Source organism: Diabrotica virgifera, chromosome 1, assembly GCF_917563875.1.
Source record: "Diabrotica virgifera virgifera chromosome 1, PGI_DIABVI_V3a".
NCBI classification, from domain to species: domain Eukaryota; kingdom Metazoa; phylum Arthropoda; class Insecta; order Coleoptera; family Chrysomelidae; genus Diabrotica; species Diabrotica virgifera.
Window position 1 is genome coordinate 228,199,834 of NC_065443.1, and position 15,976 is coordinate 228,215,809.

Genomic DNA, 15,976 nt, shown 5'->3' on the forward strand with positions numbered 1-15,976 from the left:
ACCAATATTTATGAGTTGCGTTCCTGGGGACGACTTTATTGAAAGATAGTTCATTCGATTACATGGAATCAACTTTAACACAAGAATATCCGTCACAAAAAAATCATAGCATGTGATCTGCCTTTAAAAATACAACCACGTGCAACGGTGACAGTAAAATTCTCGTGTTAGCTATTCCATAGTAAATCACGAAGAAAAACCAGGAAAATACCTCGTAATACTATCCCGACATTGTTAGTATTTGGTTTATATTTTTTGTGATGGATACTCTTGAGTTAAAGTTGATTTCATGTAATCGAATGAACTATCTTTCAATAAAGTCGTCCCAGGAACGCAACTCATAAATATTGGCAACATCATTTTTTAAAGTCTTCTACTTTAAAATGTATAATATATGTCTGAATTGCCGATGTAAATGAGTCAGATTAAATTAAATTATTGGAAGAATTTTTTAGTGAGCAACAACATTTTTGTTTAGTTTATTAATATTTTGTATTTTGATAACGACGTCCGAAGTGGATGTCCAAACGTTAAAAAAATTATTTTTTCAAGTTAAATAGTGGCGTATTTCCCAATTAGAATAGTTAATTACAAAAATGCCATAAATAAATAGCTGAAGAACAATATTTTGTTCCATGTTTCTCTGGTCATCCACTCTTTCTTTAAGCCTAAAATGTTTTCACTTGTTTCCACAAGGGCATTGCTAATCATTTTCCAAGTTTTGTCCTGCTTTTTCTCTTTTTCGTCGTCAGCGTTTGGCTTTCTAAAGACAGTTATATACTTATGGCAAAAAATGCTATTAAAAATTAAGAATTGAGGAATTTATGTTGTTCTAATGATATGGTGGCTAAAGCCAATTTTTCTGATAAATTTATTCTAATACTTAGATGACTATATAAGTGTTTTGTACGGAAATTCATTTTGTTGGATTTGCCTTGTCTTGAATAACCACACAACTGGCTGCTGTTTAGTTTTGGTCTCATAAATATATCCATGATCCCTTTACAATCTTAGGTATCCCGTATCTCTTAAATTATCACTATTCGGTTAGGTAACATTTTTTTGTACGAATAGTATTTTTTAGTTCGTCGACTTTTGCGTGCTTTCCCTTATAATCGTCAAATCATATCGTATTTAAGACATTTTTTTGACAGCAAAATGTTCATTTCGAGGACCAGGACCACGTAGTCGTCCATGAAGAACTCAACCTTTGCCTGAAATTACAATCCATTCGCACTTTCAGTCTACATTCAAACAAGCATTCAGATTTGACAACAATAATGACATAAGTATTATTTTCACATTTTTGTGAAGCTCTAGGCAGAATTTGCTTCTCTTCTGTTGATATTAAAATTTCATTTCCTTTTTACTATACAGAGTGAGTCTGTAAATTGGAATAAATTCAATATCTCAAATACTAATAGTTTTTTTAAAAATTGATCAGACCCGTCGATTAGTGTTTCAAATTGTCCTTTTTGACATACAATAATAATGTATACAGGGTGTCCCAATTTAGAGATACGACGTCATCGTTGATTTTCTTAAATGGCAACACTGTCATTTTAATAGCTATTTTGATAGGGTGTGTAAAGTTATACATAACTGCAAAATATCAAATTTTTATTCTCTACCATTTACAAGATAATAAAAAATAACAAACTTATATCTGTAATTTGGAATAAATTCAATAATTCAAATACTATTTTTGTTTTTAAAAATGCTCAGACCCGTCGATTAGCATTTAAAATTGTCATTTTTGAAATACAATAATACTGTATACAGGGTGTCCCCATTTAGAGATATAACGTCATCGTTGATTTTCTTAAATAGCAACACTGTCATTTTGATAGCGTCTGTATAGTTATACATAACTGCAAAATTTCAAATTTTTATTCCCTACCATTTTCAAGATAATAAAAAATAACAAAGTTATGAAAAACAAGTAATTAAATAATAATTGAATTTAATTATTTCAATTAAGCAAATGCTTATAATGTTGCTCATTGACTATTTGACAATAATTGAGGGCAACATTATGAGCATTTGCTTAATTTTTTTTTTTTTTTTTTTTAACATCCCATTTATTTACAATCTGTAATAATGATTACAATAAGTAAATTGTTTAACAATTAAAAGAGACTTGCAGGAGACTGTCCAGTGACAATAACCTATAAAATCATAATTTTAGTACTTAACAAAATTATTTGTGACTAATAAATAAAACCCTATAAATAAAACTCTATAATAAATAAAATATTTTTGAAAATTTAAAAATTAAAATTTAAAATCTTGTTCGTAGATCGCTTGGAGTGTGGCGCTTTAGCCTTCTGTTTGCCTGGGGTCTCATTAGGTTCTTCGCTAGCCTGTTGGGGTGGTTTTGTAGTCGGATGTCATATTTTTGGGCGTAACTGGCAATTTCTTCTTTGACAGTCTTCATTTGGAGATCACGATTGATGTGTTCATTGAGCATGTACCACGGTGCATTTGTGATAATGCGCAAGGTTTTCGATTGGAATCTCTCCAGGATGTCGATATTGGATCTCGACGCAGATCCCCACAGTTGGATACCATAGCTCCATATTGGCTTAATCACTGCCTTGTATACTAAAATTTTATTGTACAAAACTCAGTTGTGACCTTTTTGCTATCAGCCAGTACATTTTATTGAGTTTCAGACCCAACTGTTTTCTTTTCGTGAATATGTGTTTCTTCCACGTTAATCTGCGGTCCAAGTGCATACCTAGGTATTTTACGTCATCCTTTTGTTGTAGTACTTGATTATTTATTGAGACGGTTGGGCACGTATCTTTTCGATTAGTGAACGTTATATGTACTGACTTGCTTTCGTTTACTTTAATTCGCCATGTTTGTAACCAGATATTTATACTATCGAGATTTGTCTGGAGCAGTTGCGAGGCGATGTACGGGTTTGAGTGAGCTGCAATGATTGCTGTGTCATCTGCATATGTGGCTGTGATTATGTTTTGGCTTGTAGGAAGATCTGCTGTGTAGAGTAGGTAGAGAACTGGTCCAAGGACACTACCCTGAGGTACTCCAGCGTTGATTGGATATAAGTTAGTGCACTGATCTTTAACTTTTACAAGGAAATGGCGGTCGGAGAGATAGGACTTGAGGATTAGAAAGTAGTTGAGAGGAAGGACTTTTCTTATTTTGTATAGCAAGCCAGTGTGCCAGACTTTATCAAAAGCCTGCGAGACATCCAAAAAAGCTGCAGAGCAGTATTGCTTCTCTTCTAAGGCTTTGTTTATGGAATTGCAGACTCGATGAATTTGCTCGGTGGTAGCATGTTGTTGTCTAAATCCAAACTGGTGGTTGGGTATTAGCTGCTTTTCCACGAGGATTGGCTGTAATCTGTCTAGTAAGAGTTTTTCAAAAACCTTTGACATCACTGAAAGTAGACTGATAGGTCTATAGGACTTAACTTCTTCTACAGGCTTGCCTGGTTTGGGTATTAAGATGATTTGTGCCACTTTCCACAAAAGGGGATAGTAACCAGTTCTTAAGATTGCGTTAAAAATCTGTGTCAAATATTGCACGCCTTTCTTGGGAAGTTCTTTTAAAATTCTTGCAGTGATTAAGTCGAACCCTGGGGACTTTTTCGGATTCATATCTGTTTGGATTTTGTTGAAAACTTGTTTGGCTGTGAATTTCTCCAACGGTGCTTCTAGTTGGTATGGATATTCTAAATACAATTGAATATTATCTTATGCATCAGAGTTGTTGTTTTGGGCATGTGGTTGGAACACTTCCTCCAGGTATTTGGCAAAGACTGTAGCTTTTTCGTTGTTACTTTTAGCCCATCGTCCGTTACTGGCCCGGATAGGCGGATTAGAGAGTTGTGGTCTGTTAATATTTCGTGTTGCCTTCCATAGCGAGTATTCGGAGGTTTCCGTGGCAGATAGATTTTGTAGATATCGTTTTATGTCGTTGTTTTTATTGTTGTTTAACAAAGTTTTTAGTCGCGCTGTAGCTTGGTTTAATTTATTTTTATCCTGGGGTGCACGGGTTCTAAATTTAAGTTTAAATTTATTCTAATACTTAGATGACTATATAAGTGTTTTGTACGGAAATTCATTTTGTTGGATTTGCCTTGTCTTGAATAACCACACAACTGGCTGCTGCTTAGTTTTGGTCTCATAGATATATCCATGATCCCTTTACAATCTTAGGTATCCCGTATCTCTTAAATTATCACTATTCGGTTAGGTAACATTTTTTTGTACGAATAGTATTTTTTAGTTCGTCGACTTTTGCGTGCTTTCCCTTATAATCGTCAAATCATATCGTATTTAAGACATTTTTTTTGACAGCAAAATGTTCATTTCGAGGACCAGGACCACGTAGTCGTCCATGAAGAACTCAACCTTTGCCTGAAATTACAATCCATTCGCACTTTCAGTCTACATTCAAACAAGCATTCAGATTTGACAACAATAATGACATAAGTATTATTTTCACATTTTTGTGAAGCTCTAGGCAGAATTTGCTTCTCTTCTGTTGATATTAAAATTTCATTTCCTTTTTACTATACAGAGTGAGTCTGTAAATTGGAATAAATTCAATATCTCAAATACTAATAGTTTTTTTAAAAATTGATCAGACCCGTCGATTAGTGTTTCAAATTGTCCTTTTTGACATACAATAATAATGTATACAGGGTGTCCCAATTTAGAGATACGACGTCATCGTTGATTTTCTTAAATGGCAACACTGTCATTTTAATAGCTATTTTGATAGGGTGTGTAAAGTTATACATAACTGCAAAATATCAAATTTTTATTCTCTACCATTTACAAGATAATAAAAAATAACAAACTTATATCTGTAATTCGGAATAAATTCAATAATTCAAATACTATTTTTGTTTTTAAAAATGCTCAGACCCGTCGATTAGCATTTAAAATTGTCATTTTTGAAATACAATAATACTGTATACAGGGTGTCCCCATTTAGAGATATGACGTCATCGTTGATTTTCTTAAATAGCAACACTGTCATTTTGATAGCGTCTGTATAGTTATACATAACTGCAAAATTTCAAATTTTTATTCCCTACCATTTTCAAGATAATAAAAAAAAACAAAGTTATGAAAAACAAGTAATTAAATAATAATTGAATTTAATTATTTCAATTAAGCAAATGCTTATAATGTTGCTCATTGACTATTTGACAATAATTGAGGGCAACATTATGAGCATTTGCTTAATTGAAATAATGAAATAATTTAATTATTATTTGATTACTTCTTTTTAATAACTTTGTTATTTTTTATTATCTTATAAAGGGTAGGGAATAAAAATTTGATTTGCAGTTATGTATACACCCCTTACACCCCAATCAAAATAGCTATCAAAATGACAGTGTTGCCATTTAAGAAAATCAACGATGACGTCATATCTCTAAATTGGGACACTCTGTATACATTATTATTGTATGTCAAAAATGACAATTTAAAATAATAATCAACAGGTCTGAGCACTTTCAAAAAAAACATTTAGTACCTATTTGAATTATCGAATTTATTCCAAATTACAGACATAACTTTATTTCTTATTATCTTGTAAATGATAGAGAATAAAAATTTGATATTTTGCAGTTATGTATAACTTTACACCCCTATCAAAATAGCTATCAAAATGACAGTGTTGCCATTTAATATAATCAACGATGACGTCATATCTCTAAATTGGGCCACCCTGTATACATTATTATTGTATGTCAAAAAAGACAATTTGAAATACTAATCGACGGGTCTGAGCATTTTTCAAAAAAACGATTAGTATTTGAGATATTGAACTTATTCCAAATTACAGACTCACTCTGTATAATAAATATAATTAGTTAATGTCACCTTTTATTTGTACCTGCCAAACTCATTTTTCAGTTTTGTATGGGCATAATTTTTTGTATTTCTTTAAAACGACACCAGCCATGATATCATTGCAAAGCATGTAATCTTACCTTATTTTAGCTAACCCTTCTGGTAACAAACACACCTTCGCACCCAACATATTATATATCCTGTGTTGGGTGAAATTTGCCTTGATCTCTGGTTCGTTCCACATAGCTCGTTTTGCTACTTTATTTTTAGCGTGACTGATTCGTAATAGATTACCCTGTAGCCTTAAAAACACTGACTGGGTCCGGGATATATGATACGTTTCATGGTTGTATATATCCGGGTATTCGTTCAACCAACCCTAAAACATTTAAACAATACTCATATATTTACAAAGTTTACGGAAATTAATATCATTCAGTAATAGCGTTTTACCGTTGTAGGATCAGTCCCCAGAGCGGCATTTTTTAAAGCTTTAGACCATTTTCATACGAGGATACTGTATCCGTATACGCGTATCCGAGACGGAGATATTACATAATATATTCTGGGCAGATTATCGGAGAATAGGCCATTTTTGGGAAAAGTTATTTACCAGCAATTTTATTGCTGGAATCGAATCTTATCATTCTATATATTAATAATATAGGTATGCAAAGTCCGCAGATATTGTGCTACTTTTTTTATAATCAAAATGGCGCTCGAAAATCGTGTTTTTTTGAATTTTTGCTCTATAACTCCAAAGATTTTAACTTTACACCAAAAACACCCAAATAAAAATTCACCGTAATTAATTTCTGCATAGAGACGTGTTTTTCCTGATTTACTTCGACGAAAATTTTCTACGGAAAATGCGGGTTTTTTCAACAAAATCTTTAATTTTCAACTAAAATTAAAATTTATCAATAATTAAATAACTTAGTAATATAAAAGCTCTTCTCGTATAGATTATAATTCCAGAAGCCGGTGGAAATTTAATGAACACTTTAGCAACAATTGAATTGTTAATTAAAAATTTACGGTCGCTCTAATAACCACAATAGTTATGATACATAAGAATAACTATGATGTTTGTATAAAAAGATACTGTGCATGTCTAATGTACTTTACAGAATTGAAATTGGACTATTTAAGCGGCCTCAGGAATATTTTAAAATTATAAACAATTTTTTGGCTTATAAACAAATAGAATACCTCGGGAAATTTTAAATTAAATCATGAAAACGATATTGGAAAAAAAGCGGCAGGCTGCTTCTTTTAAAAGAAAAAACTTTTAATTGTGATGCGTGGTTCATGAGATACAATCGGTCAAAGTTGACCGGAATTTACTGCAAACATATAAACAATAGGATCATAATTTTCGAAGAATCACCTTTTTATTTTTGTCCTCTTTCTCCACACCAATTTTCATATCTTTAAAATACTGATAACATATATTACTATAATAAAAACTATCGAAATTACGAGTGAAAATTGCCAAAAATAGCAAAATTCCAATCAAAAATTATGTTGGAGAAAATGTAATCTCAAAGTTCAAAATCGGTATACGTTAAAAAAATGCATTTTCTGGGCTTCCCATGGAGAAATTTTCTTCATTCTTTTTTTGTTCCCAAGTAACTCGAGTAGAGCCAACCAACTAACGCATAATAAATGTCAAAGTTGCTTTTGTTTTGTTATAATAAAATAATTTATTAATTACAGCAAAAAATTTTAATTCGTTTAACAAAGATTGTTTAAATAATTATATAGCTTTCAAATGAGAATATTTGTGTTTTTAACGTTAAAAGGTACACTTGTAGTAAGTTTATCTAAAAAAAGTCTACAACTAGAAAAAATATGTGGTTTTCTTTTCTTATAAATAAATTAATCGATTATAACAAAACAAAAGCAACTTTGACATTTATTAATCCGTTAGTTAGATGGCTCTACTCGAGTTACTTGGGAACAAAAAAAGAATGAAGAAAATTGCTCCATGGGAAGCCGAGAAAATGCCGAGAAGCCATGTTCGAAAATTATGATCCTATTGTTTATATCTTTGCCGTAAATGCCGGTCAACTTTGACCGATTGTATCTCATAACCACGCATCATAACCCTGTCGCTTTTTTTCCAATTATTTTTTGATGATTTAATTTAAATTAATATTTCCCGAGATATTCTATTTGTTTATAAGCCAAAAAATTGTTTATAATTTTAAAATATTCCTGAGGCCGCTTAAATAGTTCATTTTCAATTATGTAAAGTACATTAGATAGGTACAGTGTCTTTTTATACAAAAAGCATAGTTATTCTTATATACCATAATTATTGTGGTTATTATAGTGACCGTAAATTTTTAATTAACAATTCAATTGTTGCTAAACTGTTCATTCAATTTCCATCGGCTTCTGGAACTATAATCTATACGAAAAGAGCTTTTATATTACCAAGTAATCTAATTATTGATAAACAATTACTTATCTAAAATTTTAGTTGAAAATTAAAGACTTTGTTGGAAAAACCCGCATTTTCCGTAGAAAATATTCGTCGAAGTAAATCGGGAAAAACACGTCTCTATGCAGAAATTAATTACGGTGAATTTTTATTTGGGTGTTTTTGGTGTAAAGTTAAAATTTTTGGAGTTATAGAGCAAAAATTCGAAAAACACGGTTTTCGGGCGCCATTTTGTTTATAAAAAAAGTAGCACACTATCTGCGGACTTTGCATACCTATATTATTAATATATACAATCATAAGATTCGATTCCAGCAATAAAATTGCTGGTAAATAACTTTTCTTTGTATTTTGCTAATAGGGAACTTGCACAATTTTTTTTATTACATAATAATGTTCAGTTTTGTTTAAAAATGAGATTTCCAAAATTTCACGCTTCAAAAACTCGTAATAACTTAGAAATACGTATTTAAAGTCTTCAGCGGTATAAAATAGTTCAAACGACCCGTGACGTCACATAGTTTTACATTAGTCATTATTATGGTTATATTTCGCTGTGTCTAGGTACACGCTAACGTGTACGCAAATAAAAAAGTTAGGTATGTACACGCGAATTAAACTTCATCAAGCCAGTGACATTATTATTTAGCGTGCGCAGTGACTGTATATTTTGGTACATGCTATTTTGATATGTTTAGCGTGTGTTTGATAGAAAAATATTTGTTAAAGGAAGGGAAGCAGAACTATTCAGATGTTTCAAACTTAATTGTAATAAATCAATGTATATATTAAAGTATATATTTAGGTTAGCAAAATAAATATATGTATTTAGTTGACGTAACACGTAAAAAATATTGTTAAAATAATTTTTATACGTAAGTTAATTATTATAATCAACTATTCTAAATGGGAAATAAGCCACAATTTAACTAAAAAAAAAATGATTTTATTAACGTTTCGACGTCCAAATCGGATGTCATTGTCAAAATACAAAAATTAGTCAGATTAAATAAATTATTAGAAAAATTTTTTACTAAGCAACACCATTTTTGTTGAATTTAATAATATTTTGTATTTTGACAACGACGTCCGATTTAGACGTCGAAACGTTAATAAAATCATTTTTTGGTTAAATTGTGGCTTAGTTCCCATTTAGAATAGTTGATTACAAAAATGCCACAAGGATAATAGCTTCAGAACAAGTTAATTATTATTGTGAAAGCTTTAGGTCTTCTTTTTATTTTAATCTTTTACGGTAATACATACTATTTCATTTATAACTAAAAAAATAAATAATAATTTATAGTCTCTTATCTTTTTCGTACTGTTTTAAAATGTTCTTAAACTCATTAAAAGAACTAAATAATTGTCCACACTCCGTAGTTAATTTAAAAACAAACACTAAACAAATAAAAAATAAGAAATCACTGACACTCTAACTTTTTTATTTGCGTACACGGTAACGTCTACCTAGACACAACCTTATATTTAGGTATATTCGTCTTCTCCTTCTTTAGTTTATTGGCCTCCACCTACTTGGGTATTTGGCAAGCTCATCGTCGTGGAATAAGTCAAAAATATTTATATTCTAATGACATTTATCGTATGTCATTGTAATAATATATACCAGTTTGTTAAAATTGTAGTTTTATACTGTTTTTGAAGGAAAGGAACGAAGGTTTACTATTGAAAATAAAACCATTTTGTAAAAGTACGAATTTTTCTATGAATAGTTCAAACGATCAAAACCACTTGTAACGTCACATAAATGTATTTTCTACTGACGTTTATAACGTCTAATTTAAAATTCTGTTTACTTTATTGGAAAAATGTAAATGTAAAACCAAGTGACGTCACGAAGCGTTTTGGACCACCTGTTTTAATTTGAATTTTTAATCGTCTTTAGGGGCCAAACGAAAGACAAACAAAACTTTTTTATCTTTGATACATGTTTTAAATTATGTTGTGTTGTGATTTATAACATTTTTTTTCGAATTTAAAAATGTATGCAAGTTCCCTATTAGCCCAGAGTAATACACTTAAATGGAGCTTTCACACGGGACACACGACGCATACAGTATGCGAGATACTGAATAAAGGAGGGGTTGACATTACTAGTGAATAACAAACGTGGCTCACGCTTACGTATTTTGCCCGTGCTATTGTTAGATATTTTATTATCTATTTTCAAACTCGAGCAGTACATTTTTATTTATGGAATGCATAGATACAAATGTACTGCTCGGCTCGAGTTTGAAAATAGATAATACAATATCTAACAATAGCACGGGCAAAATACGTAAGCGTGAGCCACGTTCGTTATTCACTAGTAATGTCAACCCGCCTTTATGTATCTCGTTCATTCCTGTCGCCGGCGACAGTTTGTATGCCAGAGGTAGAAGAAGCATTACGTCAAATGAATGCTTTCAGACACTGTTTGTGAACGCACGATTTTCTGTCGAATAGTTGTGAATGAACAACGAAAGAAAAAAAGGTGTTTTCTGAATTGTACTGTTGAATAATAGAGCATGCTGTATTTGCTACTGACAAATTCATTTGTTTGGTACAGTCAAATCCCTGTCTAGGCATCGCCAGATTACTGCAATAGAAATAAAAATATAACCGCACTGCACTGATACTGTTTACATACAGAGGAGCATGCCTGTGAATGCGATACAGCAGCCATAGAAAATTCTATATCTCGCATACAGTATCTCACATACAGTATCCTCGTCTAAAAGGCCTCTTAAGCTACGATTATTTTTAAGTATTTACCATATTGACTATTAATTGATATACCTTATTAACATTTGCAGAAATCGTTGTACAGTAGACTTTAGAATGAATCTTAGGACAAGATACAAATATCTTTATCTTGTATCTGTACTTATATAAAATAATTGGTTGAATACGAATGTCACTTCTCAAATAAACAATTTCTCAAGTATGGAATATTAGCTTTTTTTAACATTTTAGTGTTAAGGTTACATACGATTTTAACAATTATTTTTCTATCAATTCTGCATTTATTTTACTGACTCTTTCACCGCGATGAAAGACAAAATAAGACAGTATACCCACGATACAGTGTACTTCAAGTAATAATTCGGACGATGTAGATAATATGAGAAGTGGCAAATAAGATAGGAAATCTTACACTATTTCCAGAGTTTAATTTTGAATAAAAAATTAGGTGGTGTTAACCTCGATTTTACAATTTAGATTTAATGGAAGAAAGAGGTCAATATAAAAACAAAGATAATCAGATGTATGGTGCTTCTCAGAGGCTTTTTTCAGTGCGTCACAGTTTTTCGATTTCTTTCTAACGCATTAAGTTGGAAGTGACAGAAAAAAAGGTACGTCCGTGATTAAAATCATTTATAACATTTAATCTAGTTGTTGATAGATGGCGCTATAATAAAAAAAATATTTACGTATGATTTTTACGACTATAATCAGTACAATTTATACGACTATACAAATCAAAGAACATACCTTTTTATAAATGCAATACATACGATTGATTTGATTTATATAATAAATAATTTTTTCCGATTATAGCGCCATCTATCAACAACTAGAATAAATGCTATAAATGTGTATAATCACAAATGTACCTTTTTTTCTATCATTTGTAACGCACTGAAAAAAGCCTCTGATAAGTACCATACAAAAAGTGGATAGATCAATAAAATACAATGCGCAGAAATAGAAGAATACCAAAGAAGACATGACAGTTTTAACACACACAAAAAGTGTGTTAACGATTAAAAATATGGCAAGAATACATTCATGAGTTGTTCAAATATAATAGAACAGAACAGATGAAAGTAGAAGTAGAAGAGGGTGTAGTTTTAAATAGGAAATTAAAATGGGATTAAAAACAATAAAAATGTGAAAGCAGTAGGTTCAGCCAAATCCCTATAGAAAGCTTAAAATGCATAAATGATGAAACCTTAGACATTACAGTAGACTTGTTTAACACAATATACAAAACAGAATCTACCGAAACAGTGGTTATTCTCCACCTTTTGCGCTACCAGGAAAAGGTGATAGTCAGTTTGTGTTGGGAAATGAACCAGGCAGACGTTATTTGCTTCCAATGTGATAGCTCAAAGATGCATGGATATGAATGTGAATGCGCATGAGTTCTTCTCATTTTTACAAACGCACTTCTTGCTATTTCTATCCTAACCCTTAGTTCCGTTCTTTTATCATTATTTTGTGAAATCCAGGTTCCTGGTATTTATATTTTTCAACCTTTATATCACCCAAATGCATGTTTGTTTGTAAACTGCTTGTCTTGCTGTTTCGTAGTAGTTGGAGTTATTCAGCAGGTCTTGCCACAATCAGGTGTCATCTGCATATCTTATGATGTTAATAATTCTTACGCTAATTATTATTCCCTCCCTTTCAGATAGTACTGCTTGTTCAAACATGGATTCACTGTATACATTGAATAGTAATGGGGATATAGTACATTCCTGCTTAACTCCTCTCCGTTTCAATTTTTGAACTGGGTTCGTTATATTTTACAATTTGTGCTCTTTGATTCCAGTAAAAGTTTGATATTATTCTTAATTCCCCTTTTTGTCTTTAGAATTTGGACTAAATTTTCATGTCTTATTTCGTCAAACGTTTTTTCAAAATCAAAGCAACAACCATACACATCTACACGCACATCCACACTCATATCCATGCGTCTTTGAGCTATCACGTTAAAAGCAAATACCGCCTTTCTGTTAAGATAAAGATTATTACCAGTGGTGTCATGGTGCGGGAACGCCGTTCCGGCACTGGTTAAGAAAAGAAAAAAAAAAAATAGAGAATTTAGGTTTTGTAAACAAAAATTAGCAGTGCGTTCCGGCACTGCTTTCCGGCACTGCTAATTTTGAAATGACACCACTGATTATTACACACAAAAGAGACATTACAATAATGAGGATTTTGGAGCACACAAAACATTATATTAAAGTACATTATTTTCTGAGGACGTAATTACTTAAATCCTTTTTGGCTATTTAAGGATCTTACCTCATATTTCTCAACTGGTTGGTATTCTTTAACAGCTTGTACTTCGTATATCTTATTCGACAGCATTGGTATTGTGGATACCGGTTGTTCTGTACTTCTGGGATACAATTTGAAATAAACTTTTAAAAATATAGTAACAAGAAATATTCCCGACACTAATCCGGCGGAATATGGTGAATAATACTGTATGACACTGTAAACAAGGATGGATACCAGTAGGACTAGTACGGATCTGAAACATTAAAATACTTCATTATAATTCTGTACTAACTTAAAGGTAAAAAGTACAGATTTCCATGATAGTCGCCAACATCCGAAACGGATAGGCACTACAAGAAGAAGAAGAAGAACTTAAAAGTGTCAATTGGAGCTCCACCATTCTCCTAGTGATGTTGAAAAAGTAACTATTCGTATTCGTTACAAAGTACTCGTTACTTACGAATACCGAAAATAACGATTACTATACAGAGAGGTAAATCGTTACTTTGATTACTCTGATTACTTCGTACCAATCGTATCAGAGCGAGTACCTATTTTGATTTTGAGTATTGTATCTACTCGGTTGATATCGGAGTCGGACCGGTATTCCACGAGTGTTCGGTATCAGTACAGTTAACTAAAATTTTATCTATGAAGGGCGAAGGCTATGAAGAGATTTACAGGATTACAGGGCGCTGAGAAGTAGCTGAAACAGAGGGAGGTATAGCATTTAACAAAGCATGCACCCAGAAACAGATGTCAATACGATTTGTCGAGGTAGATAATTCACAGAATTTCACAAATGCTAGTTCTTTTGAAAATAAAAATGCAACACATTAGATTTTAATAATAAATACACACTATTCTTATCAGGCCTAGAAAAAAATAGCTTAGATTGACCGGAAAATATGTAAAAATTATGATAATATTTCTAGACTATGATCATCAACTTTAATTTTACATGTAGGTATGGCATTGTTTTTATTAGACCAGGGCATTTAACACTAAAAACACAGGAATAAATATATTTTTAAATATAGTAGGTACATAGAGACTTGCAACTTTTTGCATTGTATTTAGGATTAGGATGACGTCTGGAAAAAAGTCTAAACTTGTTAAAATCAGTATATGAAGGGCCAGATTTTCTTTTATACGAAATACTGAGAAATGCGATTCTCGATATGACTACCCGTACTCAAATACAAGAGTAATCATAGTAATCAAAGTATCCTACTAATACTATTTATAATACAAAATATGTACTGAGAAATGCGATTCTCGATATCATTACCGGTACTCAAATACAAAAGTAACAAAAGTAATCAAAGTAATCAAAGTAACGAATACTTTAAATCATTACTTTATACAAAAGTAACGATTCGTAACGAATACTCGAAAGTAACTATAATCAACATCACTACATTCTCCTACATGTGTTTCGAGATTTCACTTCGCGTCAGGAAGACTTGTGGTAGATCGAATTGAAATGAGATGTAGTATATCTTTATGGGCGTATGTGTACGATAGTAGCGACCTCTACGTGGGTGGTCCGATAAGTACTTAGTCTCTCCGCCCAATGGCGCCACCGCCTCAAGAGAAATCTACTATCGTGTAATCAGGGCCGCGTTTAGGTCAATTGCCGCCCTAGGCAATTCTCTAGTAGCCGCCCTTCAAACATGTACCATTTTTGCGAAAAAAAAAAATGCAAGCAGAATTTTTTATTTAGGGAGCGTTCAAGCATCATGTAACGCGATCTTTGAAGATTTTTGACCCCCCTCCCCCCCTACGTAACGCAATTTTTGAAGATTTTTGACCCCCCTAACCTGCGTTACGTAATACTTGAACGGTCCCTTAAATAAGAAATGTGTTTGGAAATATATTAAAATGAGGAACATAGAATTTATAAAAAATAATATTTTACACAAGTGAGAAGAACAAAAATCACACTTATCACAGTATGGTATGAATTCACTTTTGACCGGTGAAAATAAACACAGAATGTTTTACATAAAAATGAAAAATTATGATTATGTATAATTTGCAATTTGCACTAGTATAAGATAGGAATGTGTTGCGATAGCAGTAGCCGTTATTTTTTAACTGATATTTCACTGAAGCTACTTCACACTATTACATCATTTTCATAATATCTAACTGAAATATTCAGGTAGCTGACTACTTTTTTAATTATTGTAGACCTATAGCAAGAAAACCTACCCGTGTCCTGTCTAGAGTTCACGTCCGTTTTTTTAATTATTAACAATTTAATTTGTATGTAATTTCTACATACATTACATATATGCAATTTTATTATAAATGTATTAATTAATACAGGGTCTAATTTGTTTAAACATTTCTTGAAAAAATTATTTTTTTCCAAATATGTAGGTACCTATTTTCTTAATCATATCATTATAGTATGGTATAACTAGATCCAAACCCAGACATCCAAAGTGAAAGTTATCCTCCAACACCAAATTGTTCTATATGGTCTACATAATGTTCAGAAAAAAGTCACACCATTTTGAGCGTCGGGTTTAGGTAGGAGAGGGGGAGAAATCGGTAAATTCGTAGTTTTTTAAGTTTTTCGTCAATATTTCTAAAACTATGCGGTTTAGCATGAACAACCTTCTATACAAAAATGTTCTACATTAAATTTGAAACAAAAAAG

At 31.7% G+C, this 15,976-nt stretch overlaps 1 protein-coding gene across 8 annotated transcripts in view; it reads right to left on the minus strand.

Moving 5' to 3' along the window:
* Positions 1–15,976, minus strand: part of LOC126879052 (testis-expressed protein 2) — a 201,675-nt gene that overhangs the window by 40,553 nt on the left and 145,146 nt on the right. For all 8 annotated transcript variants that reach the window (XM_050641946.1, XM_050641940.1, XM_050641938.1 and 5 more), the window contains 2 exons: positions 13,327–13,558; positions 5,984–6,222 (listed from right to left, as the gene is read on the minus strand). In XM_050641946.1, the coding sequence (XP_050497903.1) occupies positions 5,984–6,222; positions 13,327–13,558 (471 nt within the window). The remainder of the gene's footprint in view (positions 1–5,983; positions 6,223–13,326; positions 13,559–15,976) is intronic.